At 39.0% G+C, this 22,116-nt stretch overlaps 1 protein-coding gene across 12 annotated transcripts in view; it reads right to left on the reverse strand.

Moving 5' to 3' along the window:
• Nucleotides 1-22,116, reverse strand: part of LOC121519743 (receptor-type tyrosine-protein phosphatase F) — a 272,460-nt gene that overhangs the window by 19,677 nt on the left and 230,667 nt on the right. For 8 of the 12 annotated variants that reach the window (XM_041802600.1, XM_041802607.1, XM_041802611.1 and 5 more), the window contains 5 exons: nucleotides 19,391-19,423; nucleotides 17,117-17,214; nucleotides 9,694-9,817; nucleotides 9,202-9,377; nucleotides 633-752 (listed from right to left, as the gene is read on the reverse strand). In XM_041802600.1, the coding sequence (XP_041658534.1) occupies nucleotides 633-752; nucleotides 9,202-9,377; nucleotides 9,694-9,817; nucleotides 17,117-17,214; nucleotides 19,391-19,423 (551 nt within the window). The remainder of the gene's footprint in view (nucleotides 1-632; nucleotides 753-9,201; nucleotides 9,378-9,693; nucleotides 9,818-17,116; nucleotides 17,215-19,390; nucleotides 19,424-22,116) is intronic. The other 4 variants (XM_041802610.1, XM_041802609.1, XM_041802604.1 and 1 more) reach the window with 1 other exon arrangement.

The raw sequence follows: 22,116 nt of genomic DNA on the forward strand, positions 1-22,116 counted from the left end.
ACGTCGTTGATGAAAGGGAGCTGATATTCTATAGTTAAGCTTGCAAAGCATCAGTGATATACTTGTCAAAATCTCTGCTATTTTAAGCAAAGGTCTGGAGTTGACTAGCTTTAATAGCAGCACATAATGTGCTCTACTTTCACGACTGTGATCATTCTGCAGCTGAAGGTGTAGATAACGTGTGCAATACTGAAACTGAACTTGAAAACAGTTTTAGCTTTATCATTCTTCCTGATTGAAACCAAGTAAGCTGGAGACTTGCATTTAATTAGAAAATATAATAATGAAATTATTAGCAAGTAATGGAAAAAGTGCTGTAAGAGGAGAAATAAAGGACGGAACATCAAACACATCATCATGCCACAGAAGTACATGAATCAAAGTGAGAAACTGAAATCTTTTACTGCCTGTTAGAGAACAAGAGACAAATACTGGATGTTAAAAACCAATTACAGCTCTGAAAAAGAAAGATTCCTGTAGAAACAGCCTTTATCTGACTTCAGGAAAATAAGAAATTACTTTCCAAATTGTGACCCAAGTAATGATGACCTGTAATTACCTGCTGGGAACATGTCCTTTGTGAGCACGTCTCCCAGCATGGTTAACTGCAAATGAAAACAGCAGCACTGTACCTTGTAGAGGGCGAAAGTTCGGACGCTGTAAGTGGCCAGCTCGACGGTGTCTAGCATGGTGACCTGGATCATCCCGTAGGTCTCTGTTCCTCGTGACGGCCAGTACTGGTCACACTTCACCTGGCAGAGCAAAAGAAAGGGCACACTGTCAGGAATGAACCGCTGCTAACATCCGCAGTGAGACTAGTGAGAGGCTTGTAGGATCACACTGATTAACAAGAAGGGAACATTAGAGAGGTCAGATCAAAGGCCCTGTCCAGAGCCTAATTAAAAACTGAAGACTCACAGTCAGCTCCGGTATCTCCTAAAGAAGCAACACAAGTGAGCTGAGCATGTGCATTCATGTGTGTCTGCATTTGAAGCAAGCTTCAAAAGGCCAATAAAAGGCTCACTTTGTCTTTTAGCAGCCTGTGATCATTTTCAATTAGCTAATTGTCAGGTGCTTTTCATCCCTTTGTAATGTATGCTTTTGGTGCATTCGTACACAGAACAAACTTCACTTCTGATGGGGCTAAAGGTCCTCCAAACACTGGCACTAAGTGGCTTTGCTTCACTCTGTCTATCTCTTTAAACGACACACTTGGCTTTGTTTTAATTTCCACTTCACTCCCCCTCTTTTGGCAAACCTCAATGGTCATTAGAATAGAACAAAAACAACTTTGAAAATTAGACTTCTTCACTCAAACATGTACAGACCTCTTCCTTGTCTGATTGATGAAAGACACTATTGGCTTCCTCTGGAGTTTGGCTCTGGGTTTCAAACAGTAATAATAAGGCATCTGTTCTAGAAACGTTGGGGAAATATGTCCTAAACTACTTCTGAATAATTTGGAGTCAAAAATGGGTCGTGCAGTTGCACAATCATGATCCATTTGATTTTTATAACACCTAATAGTTGTTCACAGGCTCTGTGAGTTTTCTAGCTGCGATGAGTCACATCATTATCTAAACGCTGGGCATAGTCTGCTGATTGGTCTTGCTTCTAGCTCCAGGGCCTGGTGGATGTTGTGAAGAATAAAATTTAGCTAAAATAAAACTTGTGACGTGTTGTCTGAATGTGAAGGGCAGGTTCAGTTCAACATATGGCTTATTTGACTTTATCTCACCATGTCTCATTCACTTATGTATAAAAACATGTATGCAAGCCATTCAAAAAGTATCTACCAGAGGTGTTTACATAAAAAGGAAGTTATCTTATCCTGAAGCTATTCAGGACAACAGGAAGCTATATAGTTCAGCCATTTTTCTAAAAACCAAGCCAATTGTTCCTGATTTGATTGACAAATGTGGTTATTTCCTATGTTGTGGATGCTCATTTTGTTGAATACCCTCCATGTATTTAAAGCTATACCACCAGCTGTACAATCATTAATTATTTATCTTTATTTTAATATTCCTGAGGTATGTCGACCTTTTGAATCTTATGTCAAAGTCTGTTCTGTCTGATGTTACTCACTGGATGCTTAAGCTAAAAAAATACCCTGCTATGATCTATGTAGTGCACATTTTATACATGGAAAGTTTAAAAGGTTGAAGTGTTAGTATCAGATGCCTTCAGATCTTCTAATGAAGCATAAAATCCAGCATTTGTCCCATAGCAATGGCTCATTTGTAACAGAGGCACTGAATGGGCTAACACCAGTGAACATTAGTATTATGGTGTAAAACATCCCTGTATAAAGGTGACATTCAACTGGATAGGATGTTAAAAACAGAAAGAATATTCAGAAATGCCTCTTAGGATAGTCTAATGAGCACATTTTAACATTAAAATTACGGCTGTCAGATGATTTATAGTTTTAATTACAATTAACCTCCATTTTTGTTGCATTTTCAGTTTTGTTTTATATTTAAAACTTCTTGCTCCATCTTGGATTTTAGTGCAGTCTTAAACTAAGAGTAATCTACCTTGTTATGGACTGAAAAGGAAATAAGAGAACAGTAAAATGGTAAATGTTTGATAACACAAGTTGGTGATGATTTTAGACTTGTCCACTGCACTGTCTGAGAGTTTTTGAACTGAAATAAGACATTAAGGAGCAGTGGACTAATTTTCAATAAATAAATGCAATAAAAATGGGAGAATGCACTAACTAGAGACCTTAATCACACCAGCCCTTATTTTTATGAAAACTAAACCAAGAGGTTTTCACATGGACAGCCATGTAGGCATCAAGGCCTTCTGTATACGTAAAAATCCCTGCCTGTGTTCACAAGTTTTTCTGGGAGTGAGCGCCCTCGAGGGGACTCAGCTTATTTAACAGAGTCAGTGACATTTATGTTAAATTGATTAATTATATTTGCTCTCATTTTTATGCGAATATGCATTATTGTCAACACCAGCACTTCCACTGTAGTGAGTGACATCATAAAAGTGACTTGTCTGTAAAAGGTCCACATCCAAGCTATATGTCCTTAAAATCAATTACAATCCTTATTTAAGATGTTTTTGTTGGGTCATACTGTATGTATCCTTCTGCTTACAGAACAGTCCCAGCATATATGGTAACAGCTTCTATGTTGGTTTCCACAGTTTCTCCAGCAAACAGCGAGGTTATTATCATAATGACACTTCTGAAGCTGCTTTCACACTTACACAAAACTCCTGAAGTTTTGTGGATAAACAGCATGTGAGAATACAGCCAAATTTTTCACATGGACTTCATCCAGAGTTTTTCCTGCCAGCCCCTTAGTAGAATTTCCAAGTGAAGTCCAAGTGAGTTGATGTGAGAACACAGCAGGATACTCCCTGCTACCAGAGCATGACCACAGACTGTTTACACGTGACTGGTGCGATCCTCGTGCATGTAAAGAAACTGTTTCATTATATTTTGTTAGTGCCAGTATGTTGTTCTGTGCTCCTTTGGTTGATTTTAGGATTCTGCAGATCTACTCAGAGCACTGATATAAAAGAAAATATTCTCATTATAACATCACATAGCAGACTCTGTTGCTCTGTCGGCCACTTTTGTATCATTCTTTTTACATCACCTCCAGATATCTCCACCTTTTCTCCTGTCAGACAGAGATTGTCTCCTGCTGTAAGGTGCATATATGAACAGCCAGATCAGGAGGATTTCAGTAATAGTCTGCTTGAAATTCTATAGAAATGATTAATTAAGGAGTGTATGTGTGAGATTGGCTTAAAGGGTGTAATAAAGAAATATCGTATTTTCCAAACATTTATGTGGGTGGTAAACTGGTATCAATACCATCACCTGGGAATGTTCTGCAACAGCATCATCACTGGTTTAACAGCTTGCATTATGTTTAAGTGCACACATGAGGTATAACTGGTGCCATTGTTTGTAAACTAGAATGATATGTGAAAAACAATGGCTCAGTCTGAGTTCAGTCATCAACTCTGACACTAGAGAGCAGCCAGGTAACAAGGCAAACTACAGTGAAGCATAGCAATGAGTTAAAATGTATGTTCTTTCTTCTACAGGTCTGATGTCTGTAATAAAAGCAACATCCAGTGAGTGTTCTCACTTTGCAAAGTGTCTGTGCAACAGCAGAAGCTGGGGCTTTAACACAAGCTGTGAACTGCAATGTGTTGATAAGAAGAGCAGGAATGTGTGCTGTTCCTGCTTGATGCTTTCCACAGAGGCTTATGGAAGGGCAGGGGGATCCCAGAACATCCACACCACCAAACATAAATAACTGCTAACTAATCTGGTGTTTTAATTCATCACTGTCTTGTTTGAAGTCTGTAAGATGATTCAAAGAAGCAGACTGTGGTGATAAACAAGGTCGGAAGCAGCTGTAAACACGGTAGCTCAATACACTTACTGGAACATCTGCTAAAACTAAGTTAAATCAACAAGAAAGATCCAGTTTCAACTATTTCCTCATAATAAACGTCTGCAGTGTTTGTTGTGCTTTATTGTCAGTAGATTTGGTGTTGTCAGTAGCAGCTTGACAGACCTCAGCAGGAGAGAAATGAAACTTAAAATTACAGGTGCAGTTACTGAGAGTTAAACACAGAGCGACTTGTACATTTTTTTTCTGTGACTTGTTTTAGGGTGGGATGGGAGTTTGTAGCAACTGAATATGCATTTAAATGCACTATAGTTTATATTTATACTGTATATATAATACTGTTATCATAAAGGACAGAAAATACAAATGAAAGGCCATCTTCAATAGGTTTTTAAATGAAGTCTCACTTGGGCATGTTACTTATTTCTCTTCTTAGCACACTAGTCCTAAGTATTGCAGATTGATTCCTCTGTCTGTACGAAACAAGGATGAGAATGAAACGATAACCAAATAAACATGAATCTTGAGTGTAAGAAATTTCATTTTGTGCATGAGGGTACATTTTGTAACTTCACAGAGTCTGCTCACTGCCTGTTTACATGGGGGATAGCAAAAGCCAAACGTGTTTCATGTTAGAAGCGCTGGGACGAGAACTTGCTGCTATTGATTTGGACAACATGGCAGGAAGAGATGTGACGCGGGTAAGCTAATTATATTGATACTGCAGTACAGAGCTGACATTTGGAGACACCTCGGCTGTCTCTGGGAGCTGGTACAAATCGACAGACAAAATGCGCTAAAATTCACCCCCTCACATTTCACCTCCCCCGGTGACAGCTCCCATTCAGATGCAGAGGTAGAGCTCACAGGAGAAACTCAATTGAGTGATGGGGAACCACTCGCAGTACAAACATATGGATTAGCAGTCACCACAGTAATGAATATCTCCCTGCCGTCTGAGGTCAGGTGGCATATTCTATCCTCTAAAAACACACACATAAAAAGTAAGACTCCCCCAGATCCACGCACACACCGCCTGCAGGTTTGACTATCTTTTGCGTCTGCTTTGAAGCTGGCTTCTCACATGTCGACACCTGGCCTTTCGCAGAGGACACAGACCTCTTATCCAGGCACACAAGTGAGTAATACCTCTGGCCTCATTTGAAGTCCCCGACCTTTTAAGGTTTTCGATAACTAGTAATGATATTGCTGGAGGAAGCTGAAATTTTCCTGCTGTCGGATCTCATCATATTTGTCAAGCTCCTCTGTTTGGCAAAGACATCAGTCTGGCTGGGTGGTGGGAGGTTGACTCACTCAACATATGTGTGTTTTTCTGAGCGAGTGCGTGAGAGAAAAATAGACAGGATGTGTTTATGTTAAAGGAAAGCATAAATCAACATAATCCCTCTAAATGTATCAATACCATGTGTCTAATCAGGGATACAGACAGCTTTTTGTGGTGACTTCACTCATTAAATATCTATTCATTAACAACACTGCAGACATTTGTTTGATCTGCAGTTTGACTGTCCCATGTATTATATAATGTATATTTGGTACTGGTGCAGAAACAATTTCATCAATTCAAGTTAGTCTTAGTTTACTTCTTCCACACTAGAAAAAATCATTATGACAACAGACATTTATATCACATAAATAAAGCTAATTGTAATTTAACATGCTATCTGTTACGAATGCAGATAAAGACTCTGCATGCCCTTTTTGCTGCTGTTATTCTTCAACATGTTTTGAATTTTGGGTTGTGATTTGACATCGAAGACACCAGTGAGTCCTGAGGCTTGACCAGTTGAGAAGCACTGCTCCAGGGCACCTAACGCTGTTTTTTACCTGCACATGTGAAAGGGTCAATAAATATATCAAAATTTGACAAACTGGTTTTAGTAATGAAAGGCAAAATAAATATAAAAAAATAAAAAGTCACAAAATATATAAATTTCTTCTGAAACAACATGAATAATCCAAAAGGAGTGCAGCAATGATTCTGCGCTATGTCCTTGCTTTCTCTTCTCCATATTTACAATATATTGTGGTGCCATTGTCTGAGTGGTGATGCTCACAGTCAACATCCACAGATTGGTACTGAAAGTAAAACTTTGCAGGACCAGGTGACATCACTGTGTCTCTAGATATTCCTTTATAGCCCCACAAGAGGAAATTCCAAATGATGCAATAACAGATATTGATATTGTTTTATATTGTTTTATTTAAAGCAGTGATGACAATTGTGACCAATAATTTTTAAAAATCTTTCAACCACTTAAATTTCTTGAATGAACAATTTGCAGTCAAAGAGAGAGCACTTCATTACAGAAGTCCTGGGAGGACAAACATGCATACATTTATTTTATTATTATTTTTGGTAACTTCTTGAGGAATATCCTTGTTATTTTGAGAAAGCTCAGCTTTGTCATATAAGACAGTTACATTAGAAAACAGGAAATCAGCCTAAATTGACTCCTTATCATGTGACTATTGAGTACAATAAAATGCATGCACATGCATGACCACTGAAATGGTTTTTTGACCACTTTTGGTGTCTACCTACCAGTTAAGAACCAGTGACTTAAAGCAGGTGGTACTGAAGAGTATCAAACATTTTTACAACCTTGTTTGGTAACTTTTGGATTAATCTACAAACAGGTAGAAAAGGAGATGCAGCTAAATCATGCATACCTGTCAGTTGAATGAGCTATGCTGCTTATTAAACAAATTTAGACATCATTGTTTTAATTTTTAAAATAATTAAGTAATAAGATATCCCTCTCAATCTTTAGGAATCAATAAATAAGCTATGAAGACTATTACAATTTTCTCAGGCTGTAAACATGTTTATTTCTGCTGTAAAAAATGGGCATTTATATACGGGTCTACGTTGGGATTCTTCTGTTGTTGCAGCCACCCTCAAGTGGATGCTCCAGGAACAGCATTTTGCCCCACTGATTGAGGGTGGGTTTGCTTTTCTACATCTTTCTCCACAGTTTTGGTGAGCCAATTGATTCAAAAATGTGTGTAGGAGGTGGGGACAGGCCCAGAGCTGTTTCACTTCTCTTTAAGGTTGCTGTTTCACTTATTTTGTCCCCCGCGTGTGAACAGTATGTGTGGCTGTGAGTCTGAGATCAAAGCTGGAGAGTGTGGTCATCAGTCATAGAGCTCTGAAATAGCCACTCAGACACACTAAATAAAAAGAGGGCTATTTGGGAGGATGTGTGTACCCTCGCTGAGGTTGACTGTGTAATAAAAATGATCTTAAAAAAACATGTCTGTGCTGCAAAAGATCTCCAAGGTACAAACTAATGAGCTCTGTTGCAGAAAGAGAAGGTTCGCCCACATTTTGACTAAATGACTGATTACACTGATGGCTCCAAATTAAAACTGATGATGTTTTGTTTTAAAGACTGACACATACTCTGTGTCTATACCTGATGAAATGATTATGTTTTTATAAGCTCTCTATAGGTACTAAATGATGAAGTGAGCTTTAGGTAATGATCCACCTCCCAAACCTCCTAAAAATCAATGCTAAGGATTTTGGAAATGAACTCTTTCATTTACGATCTGTTTTACTTCCAGTCTTCTGTCTGGGGACTCTCTTTCATTAGGGCACCGTATTGCTCTCACTAATAAAGCAGCTCATACTGGCAGGGTTCGTGCTGATTTATTTCCTCTGAGGAATTCATGAGCATGATTTTGTGATGGTAATTAAAAAAAACTATCCCAATTTTAAATCTCAAGTTGCCCATGTGCTCCTTTTTTTGCTTTTATTAGCTTGAATATATTTATAGGAGCACACGAGTGACAATACTCTTAACTCCAAGTACAAAGTTTTGTTATAGTGCTGCAGCTTTGAGAGCCAGATTCAAAAAGAGCAAACATAAATGAGACTCTATGTCTATGAAACCTTGGCACGGTGTTGCAAAAATAAATATGAAACAATCAGGGATGAGCTCTGTGAGCAGTATCTACATAACGAACAGAAATGAATTTGCATTATTATGAAAATATACGTGCGACCACCCTGCACATGCTTGTAAAATTACAGAACGTGGTTACTTTTTTTTAATAGAGGGTAAATACATTTTTCCATCATGTGCAAATTGTCAAAAGTAACTCCAGCATCAGTAAAACACACACAACAGGAGGGAGAGTGGAAACAGTTTTAGAAGGAATCCATGCAGAAGTTTTAAAAGATTGCTGAAGACTCAGGGAAAAAAGAAGCAACATGAAGCGATACTGTCCACAGACAACCAAAATATCCTTTGAAGTCCTTGTGACTTTGATCAAGCTGACAAATCCTGCTTTAAAGAAGGACCAGGCTTCTATATGCCTTCAGGCTCCGTTTGGTTTAATGTTACTCCTCTGGTTTAAAGCCACACAAATATATACACACTATATACGCCAAGAAAGCCTATTTTGGCCCACATTTCAACTTTAAATACTGACTGTCTTGTACAACACAGAACTATAAACTTCAATGGCTTAAAGCTTTACAAAGCAGTCACTTCTATTCCTCCTAGTAAGGCAGTCTTTTCATTCATAGGTGCGACCTTTCTGTTAGCCAGGGAAACTGAAAAGGTCTGAAATCATTCCATCAGTTTGTACCGTCTATGCCACTATAATCTACTGCACACAAATACATTTCAACAACCTATAACAATAGATGGGATTTTTCGCCACAATATAGAGAAAATTGGGCTAAAATGAATGAAAATATCGCTAAAATGAAATGTAGAAGGTCATGGCAATTTTTCTGTGTTTAAGAGTAGCTCAAGTTAAGATCTTCACTTACCCGTGACTTCTCCTCCAACCTGGTCATCATGACAATGGTGTTGGATCTTTGTTCCCACACCATCCTCCAGAAGTCGCTCAGTGTCTCCGGCAGTGGCCCTTGTGTAGCAATGTAGGCATTCTGCTTCCTGTAGCCGTCGATGTAGTTAGCATTGATGTAGTCACTGCCTGGAACAGCTGTAACAATGACAAGGAGTGAGAAGAGTGTTACCTTATCATAGTTTCCAGTAGGGTTTATTTGATCCAGTAAGGCTGCTCAGATGCAGAGATTTTCTCACAATTTAAAAAGTATCAAAAATGTTATGATGGGACACTCTTTAAGGGTGAAAAAAAATTGTAAAGGTGCTTTACGGATAAATCTAAGACTTCTGAAGCAGCAGCTGCAGGCTTAAAAATATCCTTGGTCTTTGTGAAAAAGGTCTCAATCAATGGAAGCCTCAGTCAACAGCTTTCTAAGCTTTCTAAGAGGTTAAGTGGCTGCATAAGCTCTTACCATCCACAGAGGTGAGCACCACTCTGGAGTGGTCATAGGCAATGACATTTGCATAGCGATTCTTTGGCTTGTTGACCTCCATGTTGGAATTCTCCCAGGTAAACTGCTGGCCTGGATCAATGGACTGCGAAGGAGGGCAAGAGAGAGAAGAAACAGAAAGATGGAGGGAAGAGAGATTATAAGACCGTGGACACAAATATACAGACATTAAAGACTGAAAGGAAACAGAAGCACAAATGACTATTGAATGTTTGGAGAATAAAATGGGACATTACAAGAGAATATGGGGTAAAATCATCCCACTGTTGACTGCCACCCATTCAGCAGGGGTATAGACAACAAAGCTAACTGGAACATGTATCCACATCATACTACATGAAAAGCAACAATAGATGGTGCAGAAAGGCAATCCTTCTTCCAGATTGTGAAAAACCCCATACAATGGGCCACAGTGGTAAAACTGTTCCTACTGTTGTTGCACAAACACATTTATTGTTTGGTTGACATTTGATGCAATGAATGCTGACGGAGAAGAAATAAAGAGGCAGAATTCCGTGATTTATTGACCCGAAAAAGAATATACTACTTTAGAGAGAGAGAGCAAATGTGTGTAATTGCCTAAGTTCTTAGCCAAACAGGATGAAAATATAAATTTAAACTGGGAAATGAGAATAGGTTTTGTCAAAATCCTGTCCCCTTCAGGATCATCCTATTGAATTTCCAAATTCTGAGAAGTCACATGCATGACTTCTTGTGGTAACCATGGTTTCTCTCGTCTTCTGTTTCTTTTGCCTCTTCCTCTCTTGCACTTTTGTTTCACCCTCTTCCTTTCAGCTTCTCTCTGTCTCTAACCCTTCCCTTCTAGTGCCATTTGTTTCTTGGGCTAAGACGACAGTAGACTGCATACATATTGATCTGGGGAGATATGTGACGGCCTCCCATCCCTTGGCTCGATAATGTCACAGAGTCTCTTGTTATTCTGTATCGATCCCCCTCAGCTCACACCGGAACCGTGTCCACTAATTCCCCAGACCTTTCGCCTCACAAATCCAGCAAGAGTCAGAGTGACACTGTCCAAATTCCTCTACTTACTTAACATGGCTTTAGCACATGTTAAATTACTAGAGGTTATTTTATGTCACCAATTGACAGCTCAAACATGATAACAATAGAATAACTGACCAAATAAAGAGTGTAAGGTGAGGCCTGTAGAGAGTTTGCATTAGGATCTGGGGGCAAAGGGTGACAAAAGGAAAAGCACTTTAAAGAAATGTCTCCCTGGTGTTCTGCTGATCTAGAAATAAAGCAAATGATGTTCACCACATAAAAACAAACAATACAGTCAGTTAATTTGCAACAGAGAAAGCAAACCTAATGTGTAACAACAATAACTGCTTTCTAGCTCTAATTATAATTATGTTTTTTTTATTAAAACTCAATGCAAATTGCAGGGAAATTTTGATAAAATCTTGCAAATTAATGCAAATTAACGCAAGTCTCCATCCATTATCGCCTAATGAATACTAGAGGTTGGTTTATGCAGAGCAGTTCACTGAATTAGCAGAGAAAAATTCTGTTTTGTTTTCCTTGTTGTTATTTTAGAAAGGTAACAGTCTCTTCAATGCTTTCATAGATTTCATGTAGTTGTTTTCCCTTTCTATAAGAGCGGAAGCTCCTGTTGATATTTCAATGAAATATTTCCTTGTGAAAAAAATCAGTGTTTCGGTTTCAATTTATTGTATTTTCTTATAATCATTTCTAAAGTACTTTTAGGCAAGTTTATTCACAGCGCACCATTTATTCAAAAAGTAATTCATAGTGCTTAAAAGAGCTAAAGACAGGACAATTATAGCATTAAACAGCTAAAAAGACAGCAAAAATATTTTAAAATCCAAGACAACAAAGTGCAAGATATAAATTAAAGAAGATGACATTCAGTTTATCACTTGCAATTAAAAAAATAAATATGAAATGAATTAAAAGAGCTAATGGGAATGCAGCAGTAAATAAATGTTTAAAGCTCTGCTGTTTTAAAACAGCTAATAGATGTAGAGGTGTTACCTGTTAGTTTGTTCCACAGGGGAGGAGCAAATTAAGTAAAAGCTGCCTCACCTGCTTGGTTCTGGGAACAGTTTCAAGACGCATCTCAGAGGTTCTGAGGGGTCTATATGCCTCATAGGGGACTACAAAATTCTGACCCATTTAGAGCGTTATATACTAGCAGCAGGGTTCTGAAATCCACTGTAGCATCACATATAGCTACACCTATGACAAGAAGCTGTGCAGGTCAAAATAGATCATCGTAAATATAAGAAAAATCTGCATGGGTTGGGAGAGGACAGATTGTCAGAATGATATTACACGTGCTCACAGGTGCGGATTGACAGCACTTGGGTCGGGATCTGGACCGTGGTCCATTGATTAGTAACCTCTGATGTAGCCTGCTGAATATAAAAGCATGAACAAGTTTCTCTGTCTTCTTTGGATGGACATCCTTTGACTCTTGCTTTATTCTAAGACGGTAACAGGCTGATTTTGTAACTGTCTTTATGTGGCTGTTAGAATTTAGGTCTGAGTCCATGATTAGAACAAGATTTCTGGCTTAATGTGTAAGTTTTAGTGTCATGGACTCTTCTTTTGGCCAGAGACAAGTATTTCAATGTTTTCTTTATTTAACCGTCACAAATTTTGGCACATTTACTCACTGATTCCTTCAGTACACCTACTCAGTGAGTGTAAAGGACTGTAGTCATATAATGACACTGAGATGTACAATTGTTTGTCATCTGCATTAGCATGGTAAGAATTATGATAGTATATGATACCGTTACGGTATGATATTCTAGAATAAACATCATAAATATATAATATTTCTGCAGTATTGAAGAGCTGCTGGTGGTAGGAAAACAAACTTAAGTTATCCTAGAGTGTGACCACAGGAGGCACACTTTTATTAACCACTCTAAATGTGTTATACAATTTTGGAAAAAAATATAAAAAATATATAAACCACTCATAAACAAAAACTCTTTCCCTGCAGCTCCAAATAGCTCTGCAGTAGTTGGGAGTGTAGGTCTATGGCTGCTGATGAGCTCAGCACTGCCAATTTCTCTGTCCATGATGGCCAGTTTGAGGAAAAGATTTCATTTGCAGTCAAAACATGCCACATCTATTTGAGTACTCAGAGAACACAGAGAGACCACTAGACTGATGACAACTTGCAAACAAGTTAGCTAGAGATAACGAAAAAGGTGAAAAGCAAACAGGCGAGTTATTCTCGCTGACACACTGGAAATACTTTCAAATGAACATAATGATGCTACTGCACGATGACTGCAGAGTGATAATGCTTCCTGCAGTAAAAAGACTGTCAGAGGGAGCCGCAGCATGCCTGATTGACAAATTCAGCTCATTACCCAGTGTGCACATTGCTCAGTGTGATGCGGACTGGCGTTGGTGGTGGAGGAAGTGTCAGGACGCCTAAAACATCAGGGAGAGGAGGTGGTGAAGCCTAGACAAATTCCGAGCCTTGGGGGAAGGCACAACGGGAGCAGCCGGCGAACGTGACTGAGACAAAGCACCATGAGCTCTGCCACAGCGCTTTGGCTGTCGCAGAGAGGGGTGGCCATCTGCCGGGCCATGGAGGGGGGTCTTCCCTGGCTTAGAATGGTACAGGAAGGGAACGTGGCCGGGCTGGGTGCCTGCAGTCCTACAAGCCACTTCTCTGGCTGGATTGGTTTACACGAACTCAACCATCCGGGATGTACTGGTGGAGGACTGTGCTGCACTATAAAGAACTTAACTGAGTGCAGATTTTTACCAAGGCTTAATTACATCCCCTGCTAGCAGTTAGTTTTACCCTGAGCTGGTACCCTAAAATAACATTTAAATATATTTTTGTTTAGAAAATGGGACAAATTTGCTTCCAAATACAGAATGAGTCAACATAATAAGCTGTCATACCAATTTCTATACTAAGTGTCCACCTTTCTATTCAAGATGGAGAATACTTCGTTTCACCAAAAGTACATTTTCAACATTAGAAAGTTTGAGTATAGCAGGGGGCTGAGGCTTTCCTCATACACCATCCACACTTTTCTTGGTGCACAGCAGGAGATGTGTGTGGCTTGTTAGTTGCACTTTAAGCACCAGCAGTGCTAGCTCTCAGTGGCAGTAATGTTTACATGGCTATGTCTGATATACTGGCATACTGTCTACAATGTCTGTGGAGCTGCAAGTTACTCATCCTGTCCTGTTTTAGCAAAAGAAGAGTGCCAAGACTCAATGAGGATTCTATAATACCCCAGGTAAGAGGAGCCTGACTTAAAGTGTCATTAAGTGTGCTAAACTAAAGTGATATAGCCTAGCCTACTTCAGGAACAGGTCGAAAGCCTGAGTTGAAATCATACATCACCACTCAGAATTAAAATGAGCAGAATAAAGGCCATTAACCGCTGACAGACATGGACCATAAAATGATAAGAACTATCATCTAGTTTGTCAAAGACTGGTGCTACGGTTTAACATGTTAATTGGTGACTATACAGCTAATGTTTGTTTTTCATTAGAGTCATATCTACAAAGTATATTTCAGATAAACTGGAAATTGTGCTCTTTTTTTAACACGTTTTTAACTGCTGCAATCAGACATCAGTTGACACGGTCACTTATTAAACCATAACACCAGTTTTCTTACAGCATCGTCAGCAGCGAAGGCTTTAGATTTCTTATTATTTTTTCACTGACAACTTTCTGAAACATTATGTTCTTGCTTAGACCCACACATTTTTTCATATTATATTATTTTTTAGTTTACGCACAGATTATTGTTATCTTTGTTTTTCTTTGTGTATTCACTAGGGCGTGTGAAGAGTACAAGAATATTACACTCACATAAAAGTACAGATGCTTTGATTGAACTTACTTTAATAGAAGTTAAACTACTAATCTATACATCCACTCTAGTAAAAGTAAAAAACTATTTAATTTGGTGTTTGCTCAAAGTACTGAGTAAAGCTAAATGAATTTCCTACACAATGGGAGATAAGTTAAAGGCCACAACTGCTATAAATTTGTCTTTAATTTGTTGTTTGTTGTTCCCTGTAATAGGGAATGTTTAGATTGCCTTGGTAATTAACTCTGGTCTTTATTATAAAAGGGTGCAGTCTTTGCTATAATATCAATGTTTAACACTGGTCTGTTATATAGGCAACAGAGAGTATGGTCTAGACCTGCCCTCTTTTTAAAGAGTCTTGAGATAACTTTGGTTATGAATTGGAGCTATACAAGCAACGATTGATTGATTGAGTACTGAGTAGTAATTTTTGCAATGCACTTTTTAACACCATATGACACCGTAAAATAAACAACTGGCCAGTGCCATGTAGTTTACAGAAAGCTTGGACCTCCTTTATTGTTATAAGGGCCTCAGCATTGAATGGGTGAAAGAGCCCTATTGCAATTGTAGGAGTTTTGTTTTTTGCCTACTCTTGCCCATTTTTGAGGCATTAGTCATGCACCGATTTTCAATAAAACTGGCACACCTTAAAATCTGAAAAAAATGCAGGGTTGATAAAGGTTTCTAAAATGCCCCTGAGGAAATGCCTCAATGGTGCCACCTTTCATGCTTTTATGGACACTGTCGAGAGGCAGTTTTATCTAGATTTATAAAATTTGGTGTGGATGCAGCTCGGGGAGATCTACAAAAAACCCAGCGGGACCATGTCTCTATCTCTGACAGGAAATCCGCCTTTTAAAAAAAAAAATGCCAAAATTAGGGTGTTTTGGGCCAATCCAGGGGTCATACTTGCTGTAACTAGTTTCGCCTTTTTTTTTTTTAATTTTTATTCAAACTCAGTACTGATCTTATTTGAATTGTAGATGATTACAATACTTTCCTCAAAGGATACTAAAGTAAAAGTAAAATCACTTATTTCTAAAAACTACACAAAAAGCTACTCAGTTACTGTAATGTGAGTAAATATAATTGGTTACTTTCTTTTCTGGTATTTACGTGATCCTGATGAAGTAAAATTATACATCTCTTTAGTACACAGCAGATTGGAGGAGTTGCTGAAGTAAGCACCTATTTATAAAGAAAAAGAAAATGTGTTGTGGGTTGGGAATGGCTTTGAACTGAAAATTGGTTCTTAAATAAATTGTGACCCCCAGAATCAGAATTGAATCACGAGTTATTAAAGGATTTGCATCTCTACTTTAAAAGTCTTTCTCTGTCTGCATTGGTATACAGAAGGCAAACAGATTAAAATAAATACCTCTCAGTAATACCACAACACAATTTAGCTCCACTACTGACAGCATCCTCCAAAATGTTTAATCAACACCACCCACAGTTTAAACAAAAACACAACACTATAACCTCACGGAGGCCGTTGTATTAGAATACATTAATTTCAGCTGGGAATACAACAATTGAGAAGAGATCCGGTAAGAATCCTGAATGAATAAGCCTCACTGATATCTGACAAAATACACTTAGGTTGTATGTTCTCATAAGCGCCATATATGGCTTCAAATTAAGTCTTTCATGTGGGTAGTACCACTGGGTAGATGATTCATCGGTTATATAAAGCTATCAAATGTTATATTATTTTCACAGTAAACACTGGACAGGGCAGACAACAGAACAGAAACAAATGTTGGCTAAAGTTTTGGCTTGTGGTGTTGCTCGGGGAAAGGTTATGAGGTCGGCACAATAATTCTGTTGTTTTTCTCAGCGGTGTGAAATTGCAACAGCAGATTTCATGCTGTAGCAACATATGCCGGGCACAGAAAAACAGACGGAGGCAATCACATAACCTTTCAGAAGGAGTTACAAAAAAAGAACCACAATCATTCCCAGATCCTCGTTGTATTCATCAATGTGAAGAATAATGCTTATTAGACAAAACAGATCGAACAATCAGGACAACTAAATAAAAGATGCCTCTTGTCTTTCTGTATTCAAGCATGCCTTTCGTCTTCGTCTGGCCTTGTTTTGTCCCCAAACCGACTATGTGGCACTTTAAATGCAAATTTGCTAACTCTTTTCTGAGGGAGAACACTGACAAGAGATAATCCCTCACCGAGTTGCATCGGAGAGACTGCCTGCAAAATAACATTCTTAGGGGAAACATCAAGCCGCACACAGATTGCTTAAGCAACCCGCCACCTGCTAGTTTTGTGAAAAAGCATCTCACAGCATTTAATGTAAGTGTTGGTTTCCTGGTGGGAATGGTAATAGAGTTGTAAAAATGACTGAAGAATGTCTGTGAAAGAAGTCTTCTATAATCCATTAGGATACATGCATATGGGATCAAAGAGGCATAAACAGAAATCTTCCTCGCAGACATGATAACAAAGAAACTCATTTGTATGCTTGAAAAAAGGGAACACTAATTCTGCATTAGCATGGGGCTCTTACCTCGTACTCTTGGGAGAAGCGGAGGCCATCATTGGCCTTCAGTCGCTCTATGTGGTCAGCCAGGTCAATGACAGGAATGGGTGGGTGCTCCCTCATTCCTGTAACAAGAAGGAAGGGAAAAAACACAAAGAAAGGAATGAGATCAATCTGTTCTTACATGAGACGTACACGTGAACTTACACAAAACACTGGTTGGACCACAGGGTGAGTGAGGCTGCCAGTGGGACCATGAGGTGGCTGTGCACTTTGTTCAACAATGCATGAAGACAGGAGAGAGGGAGAGAGAGCGCACGAGTTGAAACAGGCTGGTGACATTTGGTGACATTTGGTGATGTCGTCATGCTAAGTGAGGAGGACAGAGGTGGGGCTGGCACGGCAATGCACATGAGTGACTGGGTGAGCATGCTCCTGGAAGGAAGCGGGAGGCAGACATCTCTCTGACTCCACAACGCTCAATCGGTGGCAGAGGTGGGATCAGAGAAGGAACCCACAAGTCTCTACAAATCAGTCACACTGTCACTTCTCAGAAAGGGGGAAAAAAACCTGACTGGTCACCAGCCAAAACTCATTTCTTTGAAAATCTCTTCTCCAACAATGGACTATCTCTCGGCCCAGCCTGGAGCACTTGGGCTGGGATTAATTTCAAACAACCCCCCTGCCGCTCTCTAGATTTCTCATCGCCGGGTTATTGGATGATTTATTGCTAATCTACCGACACAAATTCCCCCTGTGCCTCTGAACTTGGCAAGGCTCTGCGCTTAAACGGATTGTTGGGAACTTGCCTCATGTGTTCAAAGTTAACTGTATGCGACGCATGAAGAGGCTCTGAAGTTATACAGGCAGCATCATTAACCTTACATATAGCCTGGAAGTCACACAGAGATCAGAGAGACACTTTGAAAAGGTATAAATATTAACATTAGTGCCTTTGGCAAAGCGCATCAGTAGGGTCATGGGTCATGTTTTTAGCTCATTATTACTGTAATGCTAACGGCTAATGGCTGGTAACTATGGCCACTGCACAAGATGAGACCTGGCCAATTACACTAATTTAATACTATCACACAGAAGGACATTAGTGTGTATGTGTCCAGCCAGCTCCTTTATGAACATGTTGTTGGGTAAATGGAGAGTGAAGCCACAGATAACAAGGCTGATTTACAGCAGGAGGAAAGGCATTTGCACACTGAATCCGAAATTGCTGCACATTAAAAAGATTTTATGTTGTGTTAATCATGTCTGCACACTGATGTCGAAGCTTTCATCAGTCATTTTCAACAGGTGTGATTTTTGAGTTTTTTGCAACTGTTGAAGTCTTTTAAATGGATTATTGATTTTTCAGAGCTTTTGAACAATTCAACTATGTGGCTAATATAAAGACAAGTCTGATGGAGATAACTATTTAGTATATAAAGTGCATTCAGAAAGTATTTGGACCCCCTTCATTTTTTTTCAATTGTGTTATGTTGTCTGATGCTACAGTTGAAAAAACTGATTTTTAATGTCATTAATTGAATATGGGGCTTTTTTTTAAAGCAAAATTGGAAAACGAAAAACACCTGGAGCTTTTATTTGCCAATCCATTTCTCCAGACATATCAATGGAAAAAAGCCTTAAAAACTTTGTAACTTTACTGCAATTTTTCAAAAAATGGGTGAAAGAAAATTATACATTTCAGGCTTTGTTAGTCACCTAAAAACTCAGCAAAATCCTAGAGAGAATGTTTACTCAAACACTGTGATTTACCAGTATATTATGGGCATATCAACCATGCAGTATCATAGATAAAGGCCAAAACTTGCACTCACAGCTATGCAACAAAGACTCATTTGAAAAGTCATACCTCATGTCTTCAACTTGGCACAGTGACATGGGTTTGTGCCAAATGAAAATCTTTGTTATGGTGGATGATCCAAATTGTTTTTTAAAGGAGTGATAAAGCAATAAAGTCATCTTAATTGCGTCATTCTACAAATTTTCACAGTGAATGAGATGAAAAATGCGTCTGAAAATAACAGACTCAGTGTGCAAAGACCTTAACTCTACTGTCCATGAACCCATCTAGTCCTCTGCTTCTGAACCAAAAAGGTGTTGTGGGAAGTTTGGAGCCAGAGGAGGACACTGCTGCATCCTTGGAGCGCCAGAGGCTACAAACTTGTGAGGCCTGTGATGTCTGTCAGGATTGCATCGAGGGGAATGTGATCGGGGTGAGAGTGGGGAGGACGAGAGACTACATGTGTGGGAAATACACAGCAGGTGAGAGAGAAGACTAACTTGGAGTGTTGGGGCAGCGATGAGAGCTGGGACCTGCGGAGAGAGGACAGTGAAGGAGGAAGGAAGAAGAACACTCAATCAATGGAGGTGGCTTAAGATCAGACCAGGGCCAAACAGTATCTGCAAATAACCTTTAGAGTTAGTCGCAGAGCTCAGCAGGTGGTGTAAATGCTCTCAGGACAATCCAAGAAGTGTAGCTTGGGTTGTTAAACCGAAGTGCATACAAAGCTTGACTTTAAAATGCCCCCCTGAGACTGCTCTGTGTAAAGAGCACTCCAATAGAAAGAGCACTTCTCCAGTTTCCTGAAGTGTTAAAGAAATTTCCCTTTACTGCTTCTTAGGAGTAATTGTCAAAGTGTTGACCAACATTTTGGATTTCACTTGAACAAAATACTAATCCCCAATGTGCATGCTAAGATCCTGCAAAATCATGCTTTTTCCTTCAGAACCTTAATTTAATCCAGGAAGTTGTCTTGTCGTGATTGCTACTTATCTGCAAAGTTAGACTGGAGATATACTTACTGATTCACCTTGGGGTTATGTATGCATCATGAGCCTACGAGCAAATATACTTGCCTTTGTAAGACATCTTCTTGGAGAAGAATATCTCTAGAGGCTATAGAGAAAGCTCAGACTGTAGACAACAACCTGATATGTGGGATGTAAACTACATAGATGGAGACACTGGGGGAGGTTACTATAATGTGGATTCTGATATCAGAACTTATATTATAATAACATCAGTAATCAACAGTAACATCAGATCAGCTCAGACTGATGAGTGGTAGCCATCTGCCAGTGTATCAAATTTTTCCCATTGCACGGATTTAACGCTTCTTGTGTGACAGTTTAATTAGTGACTGCGTTTACTGGTGACTTCAACCAACTGTATTTACAAATGGTGAGTCCTCGTAAATGTCTCTTTTTAGTTTGAGTTATTTTGTCAAAATACACTCACCAGATATAAACAGTCACTCAGCTTAGAGTCACCAGTTTGCATGGTCACTCACTGAACTGAAACACCAATCCTACTTTTATCATTCAACAGGTATAAGCATCAAATTTTAAAACCACAAAGAGAGAAAATGGGGGATGACATGCACCAAAAAGTGCCAAAATTAGGAATCAACCCCACTACCAGTGCCTCCACCATCTGAGACAAAATGTCTTCCTATGATCTTGCATTGCCTTAATTTGGAGGACATGCACAGCCATCGCACCAACTGATGAATGGGACATGGCAGTCAAGATGTGTCCCATTATGCAAGGAAGTATATCTCGGCCTAACAGAAGTCTGACAGAATAAATACATTTGTAGAGGGTATTTCTGGCACAACCTTACCAACTTCCAAGGTGCATGGAGGTTGAAGAAAGTCTTGAAGTTTAAGGAGGTTTGAAGTTTAAGTCTTGAGGTTTAAGCCATCATGACCCAACAACTTCCTTTTCCATTCGTTATTGCTTATCAAGTGTACCTTCTGCGCCATCCTCAGCTGGTTGATTGAGCTAATGGCCAGCGCTAGCTTCGATGGCATAAATTCAGTCTGGTCTTGACCTGGCACTTTCCATTTTGGGCACAAAAGAATGTCACGCAACCCACCCGTGAGTCCCGACCTAGACTTTGGGGATGTTTGCTCTAAACTATAAGTGCTGCTGGAGCTTTCTGTTTTCTTCAAATATAAATATGTTTACTCAATTTATGAGGAAATGTAGACCAAAGCTGTATTTGTTAAATCTGTTTGATTTACACTCTGTATCAGGGGTGTACAGGGGGCCAAATGTGGGCTGCGGGCCATATTTGATTGGCCTTCAAACAAATTCTTGAAATTAAATGAATGCTTATTCTGTAAACAAACATTTTGACAAGATAAATTTGTTTTTCTTCACTAAACTGAGACAACACTGTAAGCAGTAATCATATTGGCAACTAAAATGATAATTATATCTTGATTTATAATGCCTTGATTGATTACAGCAGCAAAAGCAGCACCAATGACATTGCAGGGGCAGAGCCATTGGTATCTAGGGCTGACCAGAGCCCCCTGAAATCTGACTGGCCACCCAAAGATTGGCTATTTGCCTTGTCAGCCATTAAATAGCCATTTTAGCATGCCAAATCACTAAACATCTTTGCCTACATTAGACTGCTTTTACTAACTTTAATATCCTCATGGTCGGGTAAATGAACAGCCCCACCATCCTGATATATTTCTGATTGTGGCCCCCACTGGAAAAAATTTTGGACACCCCTGCTCTGTATGGTGAATATTGATGTATGTAGCTGAAGGATATGCACCTGTCATTTTAATATTTTTGTAGTGCAGTCTTTCAATATTGTACTATGATTTCTCAGATAAGATAATCTTAGATAATTATAAGAATAACAGCAGTGACATTGCTGCTGACATTTATAAATGTTCTGTGCACTCAGAACCCTAATAACTCTTGTGTGTAAAGCACTTGTAAAATCTGTTTGAGTATAAGCCCTTTTTGTAGAACAAATTCGAGAACTAAAAACACCTGCAGCTTTTTTTTTGCAAATTCCCTTTCTCCTGAGACACCATCGAAAAAAACAGCCTTAAAACACAGCAACTTTACCACAATTTTACAATAAGCTGCAGAAAAAAACAGGCGTTTTAGGCTGTGGCAATCACCAAAATAGTCTGCAAAATCCTAGACAGACTTCTTACTGAGAGGTAAAATAAAAGTAATGTAGCACAGCTAATAAA

Source organism: Cheilinus undulatus, linkage group 13 (genome assembly GCF_018320785.1).
Source record: "Cheilinus undulatus linkage group 13, ASM1832078v1, whole genome shotgun sequence".
Taxonomy (NCBI): domain Eukaryota; kingdom Metazoa; phylum Chordata; class Actinopteri; order Labriformes; family Labridae; genus Cheilinus; species Cheilinus undulatus.